Source organism: Scophthalmus maximus, chromosome 12 (assembly GCF_022379125.1).
Source record: "Scophthalmus maximus strain ysfricsl-2021 chromosome 12, ASM2237912v1, whole genome shotgun sequence".
Lineage (NCBI taxonomy): Eukaryota > Metazoa > Chordata > Actinopteri > Pleuronectiformes > Scophthalmidae > Scophthalmus > Scophthalmus maximus.
In genome coordinates this window covers 9,051,596-9,071,318 of record NC_061526.1, presented here as the reverse complement: position 1 = coordinate 9,071,318, position 19,723 = coordinate 9,051,596, and the positions used below count along the sequence as shown (strand labels likewise).

Genomic DNA, 19,723 nt, shown 5'->3' with positions numbered 1-19,723 from the left:
TCTTTCTATGGATTTCAGGAGGAACAGTCTTCATATGCATTATTACATAGGAGATATTCACTCACGAACAATTTATATTGTGTTCCAACTTCATTTACTCGGACCCAGTAACATCTGTACAGAGTGTTACACATCTGCTGAAATATCACAAGTGTAACCTTTATATAGATACTAAGAGTATTCATATCAACCTTGTAGTTAGTGAGATATTTTTATTGTCATATACGACTGGTTTCATTTTGTCTGAACCACATCGCGTCAATCTACAATTGTTTAACATTGTCTCCATCTGCTGGCGACTTGTGGTAACTACAACAACAATGGGAACCAGCACAGAATCCATTGGTTTTCCAAATCATCTAATGACAGTTTTTATTAATTTTTTTTACAAACATTTACGTTCACTGAGAAACTTGTTGTCAACTGTCTCCTAAACGTAGTGAATTTTTATTTTATTTTGTAAGTATACGCTGGGAGATCAGTGATCCAGTGTCTGAATATACTCGTGTGCCTGAGTGTGTTTGTTTGACCTTGTTGTTGGCTTGAAAACCACACACACACACACACAGAGTTTTATTTCCATGCCTTCAGAGGACATTACATTGACTTACATTCTTTTTCCGGAGACTGACCTTAACACACGTCCACGTTCATGGGACTTAGGGTGAAGGTCCCCACAATGTAAATAACCACAAGGTTTTCTGGGTCAAGGTGTAGTGTGTGTCACTGTGTCGTGTGTCGCCACCTCAGCAGGTATTTTCTGACACTGTGCTGTGTGTGCGTGTGCGTGACGTCACCCTTGTGAAGGAATGCGAGAAATCTCTGCGCTTTCTTTATTTACCCACCGACACCCGAACATGCCGGGAGGGCGGGGAAAGAATTCCTGCGACGCCATTGGACACTGGTTGTCAATCGAGCAGCAGTAACTTTCCATAACACCACGCACGTTGTGACGTCTGTATGAGCTACACGTTCAATGCTAATGTATCAAAATGAGCCCAGACCAGCTAAAAGGAAAATGTACATAATGTTGTGATGGTTGTTGAGTCTTTTAGGATGTTGGACAAAACCTAATGGTTCCATATTTTATTTGTAGTTTTAAATACTAAAAAACATCTTTACGTGTCATATTCGATGCTTCTCTTCTGTTTGTTTGATGACGTACGACCAGGTCAACCACAGAAAACAGATCGCAGCTTGTCGCCAGGTGAAACTCGCCGATGAATGCAAATGGCGGCAGAGAATGTCCGTCGCTGGCGGTCAGAAGTTTGGAAAGTGACAACCAGGTTTGTTTCTGTGCACCGTCACACACAAACATGCTGCCTTCAATTTAGTAGGTTTTTTTCATCGCCTGTTTTGAAACAGTAACAGTAAAACCACTCGCAGCACAATTTTAATCTTTTCCAGGAATTCTACACAATTTTATTCCAATTTTTTTTTTATTTGTTAAAGTAAGTTAGTGAGAAAAAAAATATTCTCGTTCTCGTTCCATCCCTGGTGTTAGTGTCACACTTACAGAAATTAAATATCTCGTATACGGGAGATGCCCTCTTTGCTCTTTCTGACGTTATTTGAGGCCAGAGTCTGTGCAGTCGTGGTCGTATCGAGGTCCCGCCCACACACACGCTCTCGACCAATCATGACGTCTATGCCCGTTTTTTTTTTTTATATCATCAAATAACCAAATAAAATCAAACTGATGAGAAACACGTGAACAGACGTCAGTGTGATGAGAACGACCTCACGTTTGGGGGTTTAGTCTATGTCCCATCAGCCACCAGGGGGCGATCCAGGTGATTTGGCTTCATGTCATCCATCTTATTTACAGTCTGTGGTCTAAATGTACACGGTGAAGGGGCCTCGTGCTCATCCGACGAGTTCAGGGGATTTTAAATAATAATTGATGGTGGTGTACGTCGATCTTCTACGCCCATCTCCCACTCGAGGCAAAGTTTCTGCTCACGCTGTAAGCGGCGGTGGAGCTCTGATGTTTGCCCCAGGCCCCCAACGGGATGACGACGATGGTGGCGTTGTCCTCGGAGCCATACTGCAGCGCCTTAAAAACACAAACACACACACACACACACACAGTGTTCGTCAGGACCTTACCTTCCCCTCCACTTAAAGTGATTCGCGAGCGGCGCTCTACCTGCTGAGCGATGACGTCGGCCGCCTCTGTGGGGTCCTGGCACTGGCTGATCACGTCGCACACTTCCTGGTCACTCAGCAGGAAGTTGATGCCGTCGGTGGTCAGAGCGAGGAAGGAGTCGTCGGTGTGTCGGACCTGCGCAGACGAACGGGAATCACCACCTTGCGATTGATTAAGTTTCAGGAGAAATTAGTTTTGTACAGTCACAGTGACCTTTGATGACCAACAACCAAGCGGTTCGTCTTTGGGTCCAAGTCAGATTGTCAATAAAGATGGACGACATGACAGCTCCCCTGGTGGCTGGCCGCAGTATAGATCATAAGCCCCGCCCCCTCCATGTTAGCAGATGGGACATGGACCAAACAAAAAAACAAACAAAGTTGAAGGACGTTAAACTTATTTAGACGTTAAATAAATGTTTCTATCATGTGAGGTCATTCTTCTCACACAGATGTTTGTTCACGTGTTCAAGTCTCTGATCAGTTCGGTTTTAATTTGTTATTTGATGATGTAAAAACAGGCTGAGCCTGACTCAGGATTGGTCGAGAGCGTGCATGGGCAGGGCCTCGATTCCGCGGCTCCAGATGACGTCACCAGCACAAGATGGCGGCGCCTAAATCTGAGGTATTTTGGCCTAATTTTTATACAACAGGAGGAAGAAGGGTCGCGTCATCCATCTTTATTTTACAGTCAGTGATCGTCTTTATATACAGTCATTGTGTCATCTTGCATAAATACACCAGCCACTCACAGTTTGTCGTCGCGTGTCCGGCTCGGCGATGACGCCGCTGCTCCTCAGGTGGAAGTCGCCGATGCTGCGCGTCATGGCGAGTCGCCCGTTGACGTTGGCCTGGCCCACGCTGTTCCACGTCACGAAGCCGCCGCACCTCTGGATCCTGGAACCAACAGAACCAACAGAACCAACAGAACGGGGTCAAAGTTACCGTCAGATCTCCGACTGGACCTGGTAATGTGCAGCAGGGGCACAGCTGTCCTCGAGCAAGGCACTGACTCGCTGCCAGCTGCGGTGACACATACTGACTCTATTTATACACCTGGAGCAGCTGCTGGCGGGAAACCGGAGCCCGTCGACGTCCTGCTGCACAACCTTCTCAGTGTACGATTGAAATATCAACATCACCAGTTTCCTAAGTGTCATGTGGAAAGTCTCGATTTATAGAATTGGAACAGGTAGAACTTTTCTAAATGTTTGCCTCCGTGAGACGATGAACTCGGACTCTAATAACCGCGACGTCACCCCTCGGTTTTCTGAGCCTCGAGTTTTTTTCACATTTTGACCAGCGCCATGTTTTATTTTTGCAACCAGACGTAGAATTGTGGGTGTGGTCTGACTGAGCTGCCAAGTCCCTCCCACCAAACACACCATAGATATAATGAATCTTTTAAAAATATATATTTTTTTTCATATAACTACATCTGGCGGAAATTTTTCATATGGGATGATAACTCCACAGTGTGTGTACCGACCGGTGTCTCTCGTCCTTGCGGTCAGGCGTGTGGTCCTTGGTGAGTTTGGTGGCTCGTCCCTTCCGGCACAACATGGCCCGACTGTCGCCGACGCTGCCGACCACCAGCTCCACGCCGTCGCGTAGCATGGCAACTGTCGCCGTGGTGCCGGCGGTCAGGAAGGAGGCTGGGGAAAGGAAGGGGTTTTACAAACGTTTGTTGTGTTTATTACTTCCTGTTCTAATGTGAAATGATTGACCCTGTGTGTCTTCTACTTCCTGTCTTGGTCTGATTGTCTGCCCCGCCCCCCTCATGTGTTTCACCTGTGTTCAATTAGCTCCACCTCCTTTGTGTATTTAGTCTCTGAGCTCCCGCCCTGCTCCTTTTGTCAGTTTGTCTGTTCGCGTGCTCCGTTTTCGCTTCTGCTCCCAATTGTTTTTCTTGTGCTTCAGATTTTTCTTGCTGTCGTTATGGACTGTTCCTGCTTCTGTCACCGACTAGACGTGTTCAGGCTCGCCGGCCGCCTCAGACTGTGAGTCTGACTTTTGTTCATTCATTCACAATCATCTTTCCTGTTTATTTTGAAGCTTTACGGATAAGTAATAAATAAAAAAAAAGTACTAACGTAAGTTTGATTAATTTAAGTTTTTGCTCAAACGTTCCTCTTGTATGATAAAATATTCCTCATAACTTTGTCCCATTTAGAGACCTGCAGATTTTTAATATTCAACTACATCATTGGAAAAAATTATGAAGTTTAAGTCCATTATTGTCTCTGGTGACAGTAAAACAAAATATTTTTATTTTCGAGTCTTTCACAGACATTTTGTTATTAGGGTTTATGTTTGTCGTTATGAATACATTTTTTTTATGCAATCAATTTTTTGTCAATTTTTTACATTTCATGTTAAAAAAATATTTTTTGTGGTTGAATTGTTTTTCTTTTTATTTATAATAGTTTATGGTTAAAGTGTAAGATAGAAAGCCTCAATTACATTTCTTTGTCTTAAGGGTTTGATAACGACATTTTAGGAATACTTGTATTTATATATATATCGGAAATTATTTACTCCCTAATATTTGTATCAGTCCCCAAATATCCATATGAGCCAGACTCTGGTTTCTGGTTTCAGTGTCTCAAGTACGTTCCCTTCTGCTTCTCCTACTTTTATTCTTTGTCTTTTCTTCTTTCGTCCACTCCCTTTCACTCGTCTGTCACTTATGTACTTTTACCTGTGCGGCGCCTCTCACCTTTGTTGAAGTAGCTCAGGTGTGTGTGTAGAGCTCTGTCGGCATCTAAAAACGCTTTCTTCAAAACCCTCTCCAGGTCGTCCTCGTCCTCCAGAGCGTCTCTGGAGATGGAATGAACAACATCTGGATCAGTCAGTGTTTTATTAGTAAGTAGTATAAGTAAAAAAGTAGTATAAGTATCAATGTAAAACCTGATAAACTTCTCCATGAAGGTGTAGCAGTAGTCGGCGGCGTGCGGGCCACCGTGGCCGTCGAACACGGCGAAGTACAGCAGGTTGTCATGGATACGGGCGATGCGGAGACGGTCCTCGTTCTGCTTCCTGAGGCCCAGGACGGACGCGCTGCCGACCCGGGACAGGCTGACCTGTGAGGGGGCGTTGGTTGGATGTCACTTGACAAACAAATGTATTGGTTCCATCATCGTCATACAGTTACAGTACCTGAGGAATCGGTTTTCCATATCTGATGCTGGACGGCAGCAGGATCGGTTCCTCTATCCTGTTGTCCCAGATGCCGAATGAGTCCCAGGTCACCGGCCGCCCGCTGCCGTCGCTGTCCAGACGGAACGACCCGCCGGCCCGCCGCACGCCCACCATGCCCAACAAAGCCCCGCCCACCTGCAGGGCCATAATTCACACGGATAACAAGGCTATAGGTTAAAATGTCTGGAAAACTCCAGTGTAGTCTGATTGGACGGAGCGATGTGATGATGAAAGTGCAACACTTGGCCGATTTATTGAATCGTTGAGCAGCTACTTTGATAAATTAATACTATATTAAAAACACATACCTGTACGTTTTTTCTAAATTGGGAATTTAAGCGGATGAATGACAATTTAAACGATAGTTAGTTGTAGCTCGAATGATTTATCACAACATTTAGATATTTCGACTTTATACACGTTTCAGAATATGAAATATTGGGTTTATCACTAAACTGTAGATTTGTCAAATTTGGTTACAAAGACACATTATTATATCTATTCCAGGATGACACACAGGAATAACAGAAATTGGATTCACCCGCTCGGAGGCTGCGGAGGTTTCTGTCGACGGCCGTGTGCTGAGGAAGGTTCGACCACAACGCAGCAGACTCCGCAGAACCGAGGACGACATGTCGGACGGTCCTCAACAGCACCTGGAGGAAATCAAAGGGAAACGACAAAATTATTATTATTAAAACGATTAGCTAGTGTCCCAGAGTCAGAAATGAAACTATGACCTTCAGACATTAAACAGAGATTTACCATTTTTTATGTTCATGGAGCAGTAATTCACAGAATCTGCTCCTGCGAGTGTTGAACTACTGTAGAATTATTATTATCATTACTACTACTGCAGCAAGTATTCAGTTACATTGCATTACATATTTCCCCTCTTCAGTTTGAATATTTCTAAACTGTTTTGCAGATGTGAGAAGCTGAAACGGAGGCGACGGAAAAGGACGAAGAAGGTCAGCCGTCAGGAGAGTGAGGTTTAATCTTTCATGCAGGGATTATCTTCCTTGTTTCCCTGTGTGTGTGTGTGTGTGTGTGTGTGTGTGTGTGTGTTCGTGTGTGTGTGTGTGTGTTCCACAAATAGCCGCCCGTCTCTTGCTGTGTTTGGGAAGTGTCATCTTTCCATCACAGGTCAGACAGATGCAGTAAGTTAAACTCTACGTCATTTGAAGATTAGAAATTTAACTTTGAAGAGACTTTTAAACTCCACATTGATGTGTATTACAGTCACCAGGGTTCAATTTTTTTATTTTATTTCAGGTGCATGAAGGGAAACCATGCTTTAAAAAACCATAAAGATAAACGCAGAAATGTTGCACGACAGAAAAAAAAACTCTGGTCTGGTGCAGCATTTGTCTTTTGCCGTTATTATAAATGAACATTTATCGTTGGTCGGTAAAGTTTAACCTCATTAACTTTTCCACCAACATTCAAATCTGGATTTAAACCAGAGACAATTCAGTGAAGTTGAACTTGGGAATGACGCTACAACGGTGTGCACTAAGACACACACACACACACACACCTGTGTTGACAGTTCATCCTCTCGTATGTGTGTATGAGGGTTCACGTAACTTTTAAAGATTTTACTCAAACTAAGAACTGTAGAAAACAAAAATACATGACAAATGAAACGTACCCCACTGAGGAGAAGCTTCAACATTTCGTATTGTAATTGAACCAAACGACAGACGACAGAAAAGTGTGAAAGGTAATGTAATTCAAGATGATCACTCTGTAAGATCAATACAAAATGGTGCCAAAAACTCACCTGTTGTTACAGGTAATTTTTCCCGCCCTTGTGCTAGTCTCCGTGGCAACAGGTGTCCCAGAGTCTGCTGCCTCGAGCCGTCGGCGGCGGCTGCAACCGCTCTGATATCGGCCGATCTCGGGGAGGCTCAGCCCGGGGGGGGCATTGGAACTGAGCCGCAGTCGTCCAATCAGAATCCTAGAAGTGCTGGTGTCAGCGCCAAGCGAGGAGGTGTGGCTGTTTTTGGTGCCGTGCCCACGTCACAAGGACGGTATGTTGACCCCCCCCTCTCTCTCTGCCTCCTCAATTTACATTTATTTCTTCTTCTTCTTTTAAAAATTAAAATCAGTTTTACTGATACAACTAACAAGTAACTTAAGTAGTCGCAAGGAAAGTATCCTGAGTTACTGATTCTCATTTTCAGATGCTTGTACTTTACACAAGTTTGTCCCTCTTCAACTACTTTTACATTCCCAATGTGAATGTTATATTTTTTAACTCCACTGTTAATCCAACAGCACCAGCAGTGTCCAATGATTCAAAGTAATGCCAGGCTATAAAAGGAACCTATTACAAGTGCAAAAGTGCAGCATTAAAAATGTTACTAAAATATGAAATCATGAGAAAAAAAGTACTTCAAGTGTCCAAATAACGCAGGAGGACCCCTGTTAGTATTATATGATGTTATTATTTGATTAGTACCAAATTATTTGTCATGTTGGTGCTAATGTTGTCTCTTATAGCCTGATATTTGATCTTTAAAAGGAAATCATATTTACAATTTTTATAATCCTGACCCGAAAAGTAACTTTGTCTATCGCATATTTGTCCAAAGGGCAGTTCTCTCTTAAATGTATTCAGTTACAGTACATGTACCTCAAACTTGTACTTAAACTTAAATACAAAGTCACTTTTGACTCACTGGTTTGAGTCGCTTTATAGATTTACATTATTGAGACGAGATATAATCAACCAAATATGATTGTGTATTTTTTCCTGTAAAGTAAACTGTAGCAGTATAAACCAGAGATACACACAGAGTTCAATAATGTATACTGTAATATTAGAGCTCCCTCTGCAGAGCAGCTGACAACACTGCACGTTCAAGTCGGACTTTTTCACAGGAGACGTTTTGTATCTTTCTAAAACTAATTCATATTAAACTAGTTCATTCTAAAACTAGTTCATATGCCTGGAATCTGAATTCGTAAACATTTAAAAAGCAACGTGTGTGTGCATTTGTGTGTGTGTGTGTGTGTGTCTGAAGAGCAGACTGAATAAAACATGGCGCGTAGAGGCTCTGTTGTTAACATGAGCGTGACTTTAATGTTACTGAATTATTTAGGGAAGAAATCCAGTTCTCCGTCAACAACATGACTCCACTACAGGAGGAGTTATGAAAGAGGGTGGAGGAAGAGGTCAAAGAAGGAGAGATCACAGACAGAGAGCGAGGAAACATGAAAATGAATAGGGGGAGGTTAAACTAAAAGTTGAACGTGTTGTACTGGTTTTCTAAGTAGGACACTCGTTCCCATTGGGGCCTGAAACATGAGGACGTGAGAGACTGAGAGCATTGACATGAGGACAGATTTATGTACATATATATATCTAATTAATAAGGCATAAAGAATGGTTGGTTTGTGTGTCTGAACAGTGTGCTACGTGCTGACAGATGTGTAATGACCTGGAACGATACGATGGAAAGGAGAGGAAGTAAAGCGTTGTACTTTCCATTTCAGATATTTAAGAAAAAAATTCATCCCTCAAATACTCTTATTCACTCACTCATGGCTTTCTGGGGTTCCTGACCACTTGAGTGCTTTGTGCTGCATTTTGTAAAAAAGAAATGAAAAGAAAAAAGAGGGAAGTGGATGAAATATTTACACCGTGAAAGGATAGAGAGCCGCTGTCGTCTTTGCTCCACTCCAACAACCACTGCTGTTTAAAACTCAACCTGACAACTGAAATGCTGCAACCGGAGGTAGAAGCTGACTATCACACTGCTCAACCACCACAAAAGAAGCGAACAATGCATCAGTATGGCCGGGAAAAGCTATGCCATGCTAAGCTAACCATGGCTACAACTTCCAACTTAGGGCCTCAATCTCTTGAGAAGAAGGAAAATAATTGGGCCAACACTGTACATGGAGGCGTGTCAGACATAAGGTGAAAAGAATCTTATGTGAGGAGGTACTTGCAGTAAGAAGTTAGATGTGTCTTGAGTGGATACCGTGTAGACATCTCCTTTGTGAACACTTGTGTTTAAAAATCAGTTGGAATTTGAACTTTTCGGACTCAGTCTGCCACAGCAGGTGCCTTCCTGCAACATCCCAGAATTCCCCCTCCCTTCTTCTTCCTTCTGAGGCTACTGTCGGAGCAGATGGACTTCCTCAGAGAGCTGATGTGTTTCTGCTGCTCGCGGATCTTGGACTCCAGGTGGGCCTGGATCGCGGTACCCAGGGACTCCAGGTCCACTGAGGCACCGTACACCTCCCACGTCATCCCCTGCTCGTCCCACACCACGTCCTGTGGCTGCACTGTCTGTTCTCTTTCCTCTTTATCTCCGTCCTCTTCCTCCTTCTCTCTGTGTTCTCTTGGCACTTCCTCATCCTCCCAGATGCTCTCAACGCTAACATCTCTGTCTCGGGTCTGACCGCGTCTTAGCTCTGACATCAGGCCGGGGCTCTGCTTGAAGCTGTGTGTACGCAAACAGGCGGGTAGGGAACTAGCCTTGTCCATCACGACAGAAGGAAGCACTGATTGGCTCAGCAACTCAATGTCGATTTTACAGACATGCTGGAAGGGCGGCTGCCCGGCAGGGATGCAGCACAATGACGGGACCATTGGTGATGATGTCAAACTACCTGATTGACAGCTGGGGGAGCAAATCAGGGAGGAGGTGGGCGCTCCCCTGTGCAGGCTGGGGCTTGTGGAAGCTGAGCGTTCCACTACCTCCACCGCTACCTGTATGCCCACCTCTCTCTGGCCCCCGGCCCGCAAATGGAGCCTCTCCCTGGGTTCAGTCATAGTCGCTGTCTCCCTGACCCTCTTGGAGCTTGTTGGATGAGTGGATGGAGGAGGAAGAGGATAGAGGGGCAAGGAAGAGCTCTCTAGATCATCTTTCTGTCTCCCCCTGTCAGGCATTTTCTGCTCTCCTCTCTTGCTCTCTTCTCCTGTTGCCCTTGACAGTGGGATGTTGCTGCCAGCGGTGATGGCATTTGCGTCTCCCAGGTGACGCGGTTTACTTGACGGGGTGCCTGATATCCTTCTGGTATCTCCTGGCGACCACCCTGCATTGTCAGTTACACCTGCCCTTCGGACATGCCCCTGGGATGCCACCAGTCCTCCCCCAGGTGCCACTTTTGACTCGGGCAGTTTCAAATGTTCTTCCTCGACGGCAGCTCCTGCTTTAGCTGGTGTCTTGGTGATGGAGTCAAAGGTGAGACCCCGAGTCAGACTGGTGTTATGGGATGTGCTGGTGGGATTTGCTACCAAGGAAACAGATACTGCAGACTCTGGTGTGGATCCTCCTCGCACTGTCAAGGCAACAGTGTTTCTAGTTTTGGGACTGGAGGTAGCCAGAGGAGCCAGTGGGCCTGAAATCATAACACAACCTGGAAGAAAGAAACAAATGTAAGAAAACATATGACTTACAAGCAAAGAGCTTATTATATATTGATAATAATTCTTGATGTCTCAAAATGTGAAAAGTGACTTATTCTGTGTGTTGTGATAAATATGTAGCCGAGTGGTAGACTTGGTAAGTTCATAATATAATTTCCCCCTGCTTAGGTTTTTACAATATGTAATTGGTTAAAATAGGTTTAAATGAACATGGGTGTGTTCCTCATTGTTGGTTTCATTTAAGAGTGAAAGTTCACTTTAGTGTTCTGTCGATGGTTTATCTTTTGTTGCAAACTGTGGTCAGGAAGTTGCGGTGTTGCATACTAAGTGGCTGCTCTGCCGAGACCCAGCCTTACGTTTAAGCTGGGCTGCAGATGCATGGAGAAGGACGGCGATATCAGACTGGTGTTGCAGGTAGAAAAGCACATAACTTGTCGCAATATACTTGTGTAAACACTTAAAAGAAGTTACCTGTCAGTATTTCAACAAGGTGGTACTTGCTAGGATTTGTAGCGTGAGCCGGAGGTCGCCATTTTCTCAGTTGTTTAGCGAGACGAATTTGCTAAGTGTGCAGTCCAGAGTGTGATAAACGTGGAGCTACAGAAACTACAGTGGAGTGTGAGTGTCTTTAACAATTGTACAACAAACATTATCACGTTATTTAGCATTTATTAATTTGTTTATTGTCTTTTGTTTCTCAGTGTAGCCAAATACCATTGCCATATTTTCTTTTAAGTTATTGTACTTTTTTTGTAAATTGTTCCTATGCCAAATTTTCCGGAGCTTTGGAGTCTTTTTCATTGATCATCACATTTAAATCACAGAAATAAATAATTTCTTGTCAAACATAAATCTCAGAAAATTGCTTTTATGGTAAACTTTGGTGTTTTAGTTGCTTTTAGACCTGAACGATTTTTTTCTTCTTTAAATATGTAATCATCAGAGCAAAAAGAATCTAAAGTGTTAAAATGCTAAAAACATGCATGACAAAAGTAATGAGTCTCTGTTTTATTAAGTTGTCCAACATTAGCATTGGACCTTAAAGTTAATTCTTGACCGTGGGAATAGTAACTTGACAAATTTAGTAAACACTAGTCTTATAGCGATTCGTTCACAAATTCTAGAGGTTTTATTATTAGGTCTCATGATGACAACTGAAAAACCGCCATCCATACATGAAAACCACAAAATGCAGTTAAAAGCACTTGAAACAACTAGCAAGTGGAACTTGAGTTTGGATAATTTTGTCAAACTTTCACTTCTTCTTGGTGTTTCCCCTATCTCAGTTTTGAACATGCATCTCTTGATTACAAAGACAGTTACTTGGAACAGAACCAGGACTCCTCTGGACCTCCCTGCTCGATCCAGCTCGAGGATCTGGACTGGGCTTAGTACTGGAGCTTGCAGCTCTGAGGTTGTCATCTTTGGACCCAGACACAACAGTTCTAGAGGATGATGGAGAAATAGGTCCAACAAGGTCCATCTTTGAGCCAGAGGCCATCAGAGTAGTTTTTGAAGATGATCGGGTTGGACCAGGTTTAGAACTTGAATTACGATTGAAACTGGCTGTAGGGTCTGGAAGAGAAAGACTTTTACGATTTGGATCATCCTTTGACCCAATTATTGATTTAGAACTTGCTTTGATTTCGGCAGTTTTAGAATCAAGGCTTTCTCCGGAACCCATCCTTGAGTTAGGACTGGCTTTGGAATTTGACCAGGTTTTGGAGTCCAAACTGTTTTTTGATCCCCAGCTGGTTTTGGAAGCAGAACCACTTTTAGAATCCAAACTATCTCTCGATCCAGTCGTGGTTTTAATACTGAGACTAGCTTTGGAATCCAGGCTGTCCTTGGTCACCGTCATGGCTTTAGAATATGAAATGGATTTGGAACTAGTTTTGCAGCAAGACCCAGCACTTGAGTCTTTACTGTCAAGATTCTCCTTGGACCTAGGTGTGTTACTGCTTTTGGTCCCGGTGGCTTTTCTCTGCGTAGATGGTTTAGGACTTACAGAGCTCGTTTGAAGAGTCTTGGCACTAAGCTGTGCTGATTCGGCCCGCTGGTTTTGTGAATTGTGAGTTCTTGAGTCATGGCTAGCTTGTTCACCTGACTTGGTGGTCATGCTGTCTGTGTGTGGTTTTGGGGTTTTGGCTGTAATTGTCGGGGTTCGTTTGGCCAGTTTTGGACTAATAGCACACGAACATCCTTTCTGGACTTTTGGGCTTACAGGAAGGTGTAGCATTCTTGGTGACTGCATCTCTGGGCTAATTTCTTTTCCACCGTCTTCTCTCTGATTTGTTTGCATTATTTTGCTTGTAGTCTTTGTTGTCATTTCAGTTGTCAGTGCTGTATGTGGTCTGGGGTTTGTGATGCTTGCAGATTCCGCACCAAGCATTTGTGTTTTGAATCTTTCAGTCATTCTGGGGCTACATGCAATCGTTGTTTGATCGACCCGGTGTGGTTTTGGACTTGGTGTCTTGGGGCTGAATGTTGGGGTAGATTTGGGGTTTGGGAATTTAAGCCTTTGATCGCCCTTGCTATTCATTGATGCCACGGCAGTTTGTGAGTGACACAAAGCTGGAATTTTGCTTTTTTGCTGCGATGGATCATCTCTCTCCCCTGGTGAAGTGGTTATCAGGGTACTTGCCGACTTCCGAGTTTCGTCAGTAACTGCACCTTTGGCTCCAGGTTTTCCACCTCCTTTATTCCCATTGCCCTTTTTGTTCCCTCCATGCAGCTTTGAGGTCTCTGTAGGTGGGCGGGGGTTGCTTGGTGAAGTCAGACTGAGGTTGAGGTCGAAGTTTGGCTCTGCCCCCCAGTTGGCATTGGGATCTGTGTTGCCAAGGGCATCTACAAATTCTGCCTCCTCTGGAGTCAGGCATTCCGATTGGACAAAATCCCTCTCACATTTAGGAACCTTTAGGGAAGTTTGCATGATGATACTGACTATCTGTCCAGTAGAAATCAGGCCGCAACTGGAATTTTGTTTGTAGAATTTGGAAAGCAAAGGTCCACCTGATTGATCAGATGGGGAAAGAAATAATTACTTCTTGTATGATCTTGGGGGTGGGGGTAGGTGAATAGCGGTGCAAGAAGAAACAGGCCTGTAGTTACAAATGGAAGTACAGGAATGGAAAAATATGAAAGAAATGGGGGGAAATCTACCCATAAATCCCAATTAAATATGTATACAGACACAAAAAAGTAAACAAGATTCTACATAAAATTCGATCCTTGTTGTGATCCTGTATTATTATGAATAACATAACACCTTTGCCTCGCTGCTTTTCTGTCCCTTCCCACAAATAGCAGTCAGAAGGGACCTGTGGAACCTGTGAATCCTCACAGGAATCCAATTTCACTCGTTTGTGTTTCTCATGCTGTCCAACACAGCATTTTTTTTTATATTTCCGTAATGAAATGATAGTATTTCCTTGTCTGAATCAAGGACAAAGGATGGAAGAATACCTAATCCTGTACATATTGTAAAGCCATTAAAGACAGAATCATGATTTTCCCTACCTTAATTGAAGATGTCACACATTCAGAAAAACGTTGGTATTTAACAGTTAATTCTTTTTGTGTCTCTAAAGTCATACTATAGTATTAAGCAGAATATAAAAACAAAAAGCTGATTGGAGAATAATGTGCAGTAAGTTCAGGATTAAGTCACAGACTCACCACAGAAATCTATAGGTGCATCTATCTGTCGCTATGTACCAATTCGCAGACCACGGACTCCAGCGTCGGTTGACGGAGCCGTGGAAATCCCATCTTGCTGTCTGCCGATGAGAAAAGCTTCAGCTGTTTACCAGTGGAGGCATTTATGAATAAATAAAAGGAGGAGGGAGAAGAGAGGGGGGCTGAGATCAGGGATCATCATCACGATGACGACGCTTTCTCTCCTCCTCTTATCTTGTTAATGGTTCTTCTCTTCCCCGTTAATTGTCTTTCTCAAAGCTTTGCTGTGATATTTTTTGTTTTCCTACCTCCTCTTTACCCTTCTGCTATTTTATTGTCTTACTGTCAACTCTCTTTGTTTTTCTGCGGATGATGAGTGACAGACACTTCCATCCCCAGAAAAACTATTCTGCACCTCCAGAAACATTTCTTTTGTAGAAAGAGAATTCTCTGACTTAAACCGAACAATGCGTCGCACAACGCTGCAGGCTCATCGAAAATGCTCTATAATAAATTCTGTAAACATTTTGTCCCAGTAGTTATGGTACCATCTGTAAAAAAAAAAGAAATCTAAATCTTAAATCATTTGATCACGAGACCCCCAATTACAATTTCTCTTTATTTCAGCAATTTCCTCTATGACTAAAACATTTGCACAATTGCAACAGCTTTATAGAATTACTAAACTTCTGCCATTTAATTATATAATAGGTAATATTAGAATGAGAGAGCTCTTCCTCTTTTCACACTAGTGTCACATCTCAAGCATCGTCTGTTTGCAAAAGCAGTGGAAGAGGCTGGTAAGTAACTGGATACATGTTTGCAGCATTTACAACAAAAAACAACAACCATTAGCTGCATGTCATGACTGTAAGGTTGGCTGATAAAGTTGCAGTTAAATTAAAATCTCTTAGAAATAACATTTCTATGTAACTTTCTTTCTTTTCTTAGTTCCTGATGTAGAACGGATTGAATTCATTACACCAAGAAAAAACACTTTGGACCTTGAGGATGTTTTAGAGAAATAAAGGTAAGTAAATCTCAACATGAGCAACAATAACTATTTATTATTATCAGTAAAATATGCTTAAAATTTATGTTTTTTATAAACGTTCGAAATATTTATGAAAAATATTAATGAGCTAATGAGAATTATATTTTCCAATTTTTTTTCCTGATGAGACAACACACGCTGAGATTTCATTACTGTTCGTAAATTGAAATGTTGTGGAGATAAGATAAGATTTGTCTTTATTGATCCCCCATGAATTTAAACTAAAATTCAATTTAGCACAGCATGTAGTAGCGTGAGGGAAATGTAAGAAATTAAGTAAGAAGACTAACAGAATCCAAAATGAATAAGATCAAAAATTGAGAGAGGATGAGTGAAAAACTTTGACCTGCTGGTGGCACTGGAACTACGTCAGGGCAAAATAGACCAAATTCTGTGGCAATCCATTTTATAATCTGTACAAATGTTCCTAACGTGGCTTAAACGTTACACTTAACGTCTTCATTTCTTCTTTTGGCTTCTTCAGATTCAACAAAAAATATTCTCCACCTCGAAGTTACTCAATAGCTGCAGCCAAATGTCAAACATGCAAGCTCAAGGAAGTTGGCCTCTGCTGCTTGTCTCACTTCTGTTTTCCCTGCTTCATGCTAATCCCTCACTGGCTTTCTCACTGAAAAACTGCTCAATTGCCTATTTTGACAATGCAACCAGGGTTTTTGTTACCTGCCAGCATCGTTCCCTGTCCGCCATTCCAGACGACATTCCCCAAAATGCCGCAGGTTTGGATCTCGGCTTCAATAGCATCCAACAGATCAGCAGATCGGATTTAAGAGGTCTATCAAAGCTCAAATTTGTACAAGTTGTATGCAATTTGATTTCACATGTTGACAATGGAGCTTTTACGGACTTGACAGAGTTAAAAAGTCTGCTCATGGATGACAATCAACTCACAAGACTCACAGACAACACGTTTCAGGGACTGTCCAAGTTAGAAACACTCTCTCTGAACAGCAACTACATCACATATATCTCCCCTTTGGCCTTTCAGCCCCTGGTCAACATAAACACAGTCTTCCTCGGCTCTAACCCTCTGCATCGCATTGCATTTATTGCACCACTTTTAAATCTACCAACATTACACTTTTTGATGATTGGGAACAACAAGTTTACCACTTTTCAATCAGATGACTTGCATTTCAACGTATCGAACCTCAAGTCACTGGGGCTAAGTTTAAACCCACTGAGAAAGTTCAGCATTACGAAGGACGTCTTTCCCTATTTGCAGTCTCTCGACTTGTGCCATTGTGGTAGCGACATAGAGTGGGACGTATCAAACAAGACCTTTCTGAAGAGCCTTACTACTTTGTACCTCAGTGGAAGCTACGTGAGCTACACGGCGATGCTGCAGACCACCGACTCGGTAAAAACAATCTCGCTGATATTCATGGAGAACTTGGTTGCCGAAGGCCTCATAGACATCGCTTGCCGAGTTCCTTCTCTGAGATCTCTTGCTGTAACCAATAGCAGAATTGGCATAATCGATGAAAACCTGCTGCAGTCTTGTTCTCAGCTAACTGAGCTCACTTTATCTGCTAATCAGCTTACTGAGCTTTCTGAACTGTCATTCAGATCAACAACGCAGCTCAGGCGTTTGAGACTGGACAGTAACGAACTGTCGAAAGTGCCACTCGCACTCCGAGAACTTTTCACAGTGGAGGTCCTGGACCTGCAGTCAAACTTCATAAGTGAGCTTGATTGCCTCGATTTCCAGCTTTTGACTAGGTTAACAGACCTTAATCTCAACCAAAATCGCATCTCAAAACTTCAAGGTTGTCTTTTTCAAAATTTGAATGATTTAAAAGTCCTGGATATTGGAGACAACGCCCTTTTTACTTTTGACGATACCTTCAAGGTTAATTTGGGGAAACTAGAATCTTTGAATTTGCACAACAATGGTCTTTTACAGCTAATGCAAGGAGACTTTAGGAGTCTTTCTTCACTCACTTTTTTAGATTTAGATTCAGACACATACTATAATGTAATTAATGGGGCTTTCGAAGGACTCGATAATCTCCAAACTCTCATTCTGTCAATTGATCAATATCAAAACGATTATTTCAGAGGACTGCAGCACTTGGAAAATCTAACACTACATCTTACCTTTAATTGGCACCAGATGAGTCCCCAACACAATGTTGAGCCACCTTTTGGAAATTTGCCCAATTTGAAGAAGCTTGTACTCCAGGTCGATGAGAAATACCATGTTGACAGTTCACCAGATATGCTCGGGGGTCTTCATGGCCGACAGATTATTCATGAAGATAATTCACCCAGACACACTTAAATATACTCCCCAACTTAAGGGTCTTCAGATCATCAACAGTAATCTGATAGAGGTAGACCCCGAACTGTTCCGGCCAATCCCAAACCTGCAGACACTCGATCTCTCCAACAACAAGCTCAGGTCTTTGGACTTCCTGGCTCAAGCCAACCTTCAGGCACTCGTCTGGTTGACTCTTAATAAGAATGAATTGTCAATCATCAATGAGACGGTTCTCCAATCCCTCCCTGCCTTGACATATCTGGTCCTAAATGGCAACCCTTTAACATGCGAATGCTCCAATTACGGCTTTAACCAATGGGTGCTGAGCAACAACCAGACGCAGGTTGTTGATGCCTATGGCTATACTTGTGCCTTCCCCGTAAGCCAACAGGGAAACAAGTTCCTGGACTTTGACATTCACTCCTGTTGGATGAACACCAGCTTCATCTGCTTTATTTCCAGCACTTCTCTGATTGTGCTTACTCTCCTTGCATCCTTCGTGTACCACTTCCTGAGGTGGCACTTAGCCTACGCCTACTACCTCTTCCTGGCCTACCTGTATGATAAAAGGAGGAGGAAGACTGGCACTCCTCACCACTATGATGCTTTTGTGTCCTACAATGTTCACGATGAGGCCTGGGTCTACAATGAGCTGGTTCCGGTGCTGGAGGAACAGCAGGGCTGGCGAGTCTGTCTGCACCACAGAGACTTTGAACCAGGTACAAATACTTTCCATTTAACTTAAAGCTTGTGTTGCCATTACACAACTTTCAAACCAAAAAGTGCCAGCGCCTGCTTTAGTGGGGGTTGTTGCATCAGATACTGCAGAGACAGTGAGACCCAAATAAGGTCATGTCCTTCCCATGTCTGTGAGGGTTTTCTATTTACCCCTTCCTCCTGCAACAGTCCTTGATTGTGACCGAAACTAAGACTGAAAAAGACTTCTCCGTTTCGACTTGCTTCTCTGAAAAGAGTTGTTGTTTCCACAGGTAAGCCCATCGTAGAAAACATTACAGATGCAATCTATGGCAGCAGGAAGACCATCTGTGTGATCAGCCGCAATTACCTGCAGAGTGAGTGGTGCTCCAGGGAGATCCAGATGGCCAGGTGGGGGCACTGCTTTTTTCTCCTCGCATCTAATGCTCTTATCTCACTGGTTCCCAAATAGATTCAAGCATCTGCCCCGTGTGTGTGTGTGTTTCCTCTGCAGCTGCCGGCTGTTTGACGAGCAGGAGGACGTGTTGATCCTGCTGTTTCTGGAGGACATCCCTGCCCGGCAGTTATCGCCGTACTACCGCATGAAGAGTCTGGTGAAGAGCTGTACCTACCTGAGCTGGGCAAAGGCCGGGCAACATACTGAAGCCTTCTGGATGAAATTATGGCGAGCTCTGGAGACCGCTGGACGTCCCGCTGACGACGAACACACCAGACACCTCCTCACCGGACACCCCAGCGATGTTTAGAGAGTTTTCTTTCTGTGATCACTGAAGTTACCTTCAGAATCAGAAATGTGTTTGTTTGAGTTTTGAATCCAGAAATTAAAAATGTTTAAAAACAATTTCAGACTCTTTGAAAAAGCTTTTTAAAGTCACAATGAATTAATGAATCACATTTACTCAAATCTGAAAAAATGAAGATATTAAAATTTTTTCTCTGTTATGACCTTTTTGTATTTCCCTGAATGACGTTTAGTTATTTCATTGACAACGGCACACTGGTGGTTACCTGGATACCGTAGGTGACTGTCACTGCCACCTGAGGGCCGTGTGTGTGTGTGTGTGTGTGTGTGTGTGTGTGTGTGTGTGTGTGTGTGTGTGTGTGTGTGTGTGTGTGTGTGTGTGTGTGTGTGTGTGTGTGTGTGTGTGTGAAATGACTCAGCAACACATGGACGGATTTTCACCTAACTTGGTGGGAATATTACCTGTGAGTTTATCTCCAGATTTAATTATTAATTTAATAATTTAACTTTCGG

The 19,723-nt window shown here is 43.1% G+C and overlaps 4 protein-coding genes across 4 annotated transcripts; 1 reads left to right on the top strand and 3 right to left on the bottom strand.

Annotated features, from left to right (window-relative positions):
- Positions 1-1,420: 1,420 nt before the first annotated feature.
- On the bottom strand, positions 1,421-7,281 carry LOC118284712 (protein phosphatase 1K, mitochondrial). The gene is made up of 9 exons (XM_035607666.2): positions 7,136-7,281; positions 5,891-6,005; positions 5,308-5,484; positions 5,059-5,231; positions 4,868-4,968; positions 3,638-3,803; positions 2,901-3,045; positions 2,150-2,284; positions 1,421-2,056 (listed from the first exon to the last, which is right to left on the bottom strand). Exons 2-9 carry the CDS (start codon positions 5,981-5,983, stop codon positions 1,925-1,927), a joined length of 1,122 nt encoding a protein of 373 aa, XP_035463559.2. The 5' UTR covers positions 5,984-6,005; positions 7,136-7,281; the 3' UTR covers positions 1,421-1,924.
- Positions 7,282-7,379: 98 nt separating this feature from the next.
- On the bottom strand, positions 7,380-15,039 carry gprin3a (GPRIN family member 3a). Its single transcript, XM_035606054.2, has 2 exons — positions 14,417-15,039; positions 7,380-10,728 (listed from the first exon to the last, which is right to left on the bottom strand). The coding sequence occupies exon 2, from the start codon at positions 10,718-10,720 to the stop codon at positions 9,410-9,412; it is 1,311 nt and encodes a 436-aa protein (XP_035461947.1). The 5' UTR covers positions 10,721-10,728; positions 14,417-15,039; the 3' UTR covers positions 7,380-9,409.
- On the bottom strand, positions 12,012-14,020 carry LOC124850830 (flocculation protein FLO11-like). Its single transcript, XM_047336254.1, has one exon. It carries the CDS (start codon positions 13,668-13,670, stop codon positions 12,021-12,023), a length of 1,650 nt encoding a protein of 549 aa, XP_047192210.1. The 5' UTR covers positions 13,671-14,020; the 3' UTR covers positions 12,012-12,020.
- A 2,670-nt stretch (positions 15,040-17,709) lies between the features above and the next one.
- On the top strand, positions 17,710-19,309 carry LOC118283751 (toll-like receptor 13). The gene is given in 4 exon segments (XM_035606093.2): positions 17,710-17,765; positions 17,767-18,470; positions 18,741-18,858; positions 18,962-19,309. Coding segments are annotated over 4 exon segments (1,131 nt in total). The 3' UTR covers positions 19,215-19,309.
- The last annotated feature ends 414 nt before the right edge of the window (positions 19,310-19,723 follow it).

Bases quoted from the DNA above. Each gene is read 5' to 3' on its own strand.
- LOC118284712 (XM_035607666.2), bottom strand. From the start codon at position 5,983: ATGTCGTCCTCGGTTCTGCGGAGTCTGCTGCGTTGTGGTCGAACCTTC. The intron at 4,969-5,058 runs GTTTTACATTGA...TTCCATCTCCAG, and splicing joins TTCATGGAGAAGTTTATCAG to AGACGCTCTGGAGGACGAGG. The intron at 3,804-4,867 runs GTGAGAGGCGCC...TCCTTTCCCCAG, and splicing joins CCTGAGCTACTTCAACAAAG to CCTCCTTCCTGACCGCCGGC.
- gprin3a (XM_035606054.2), bottom strand. From the start codon at position 10,720: ATGATTTCAGGCCCACTGGCTCCTCTGGCTACCTCCAGTCCCAAAACT.
- LOC124850830 (XM_047336254.1), bottom strand. From the start codon at position 13,670: ATGCAAACTTCCCTAAAGGTTCCTAAATGTGAGAGGGATTTTGTCCAA.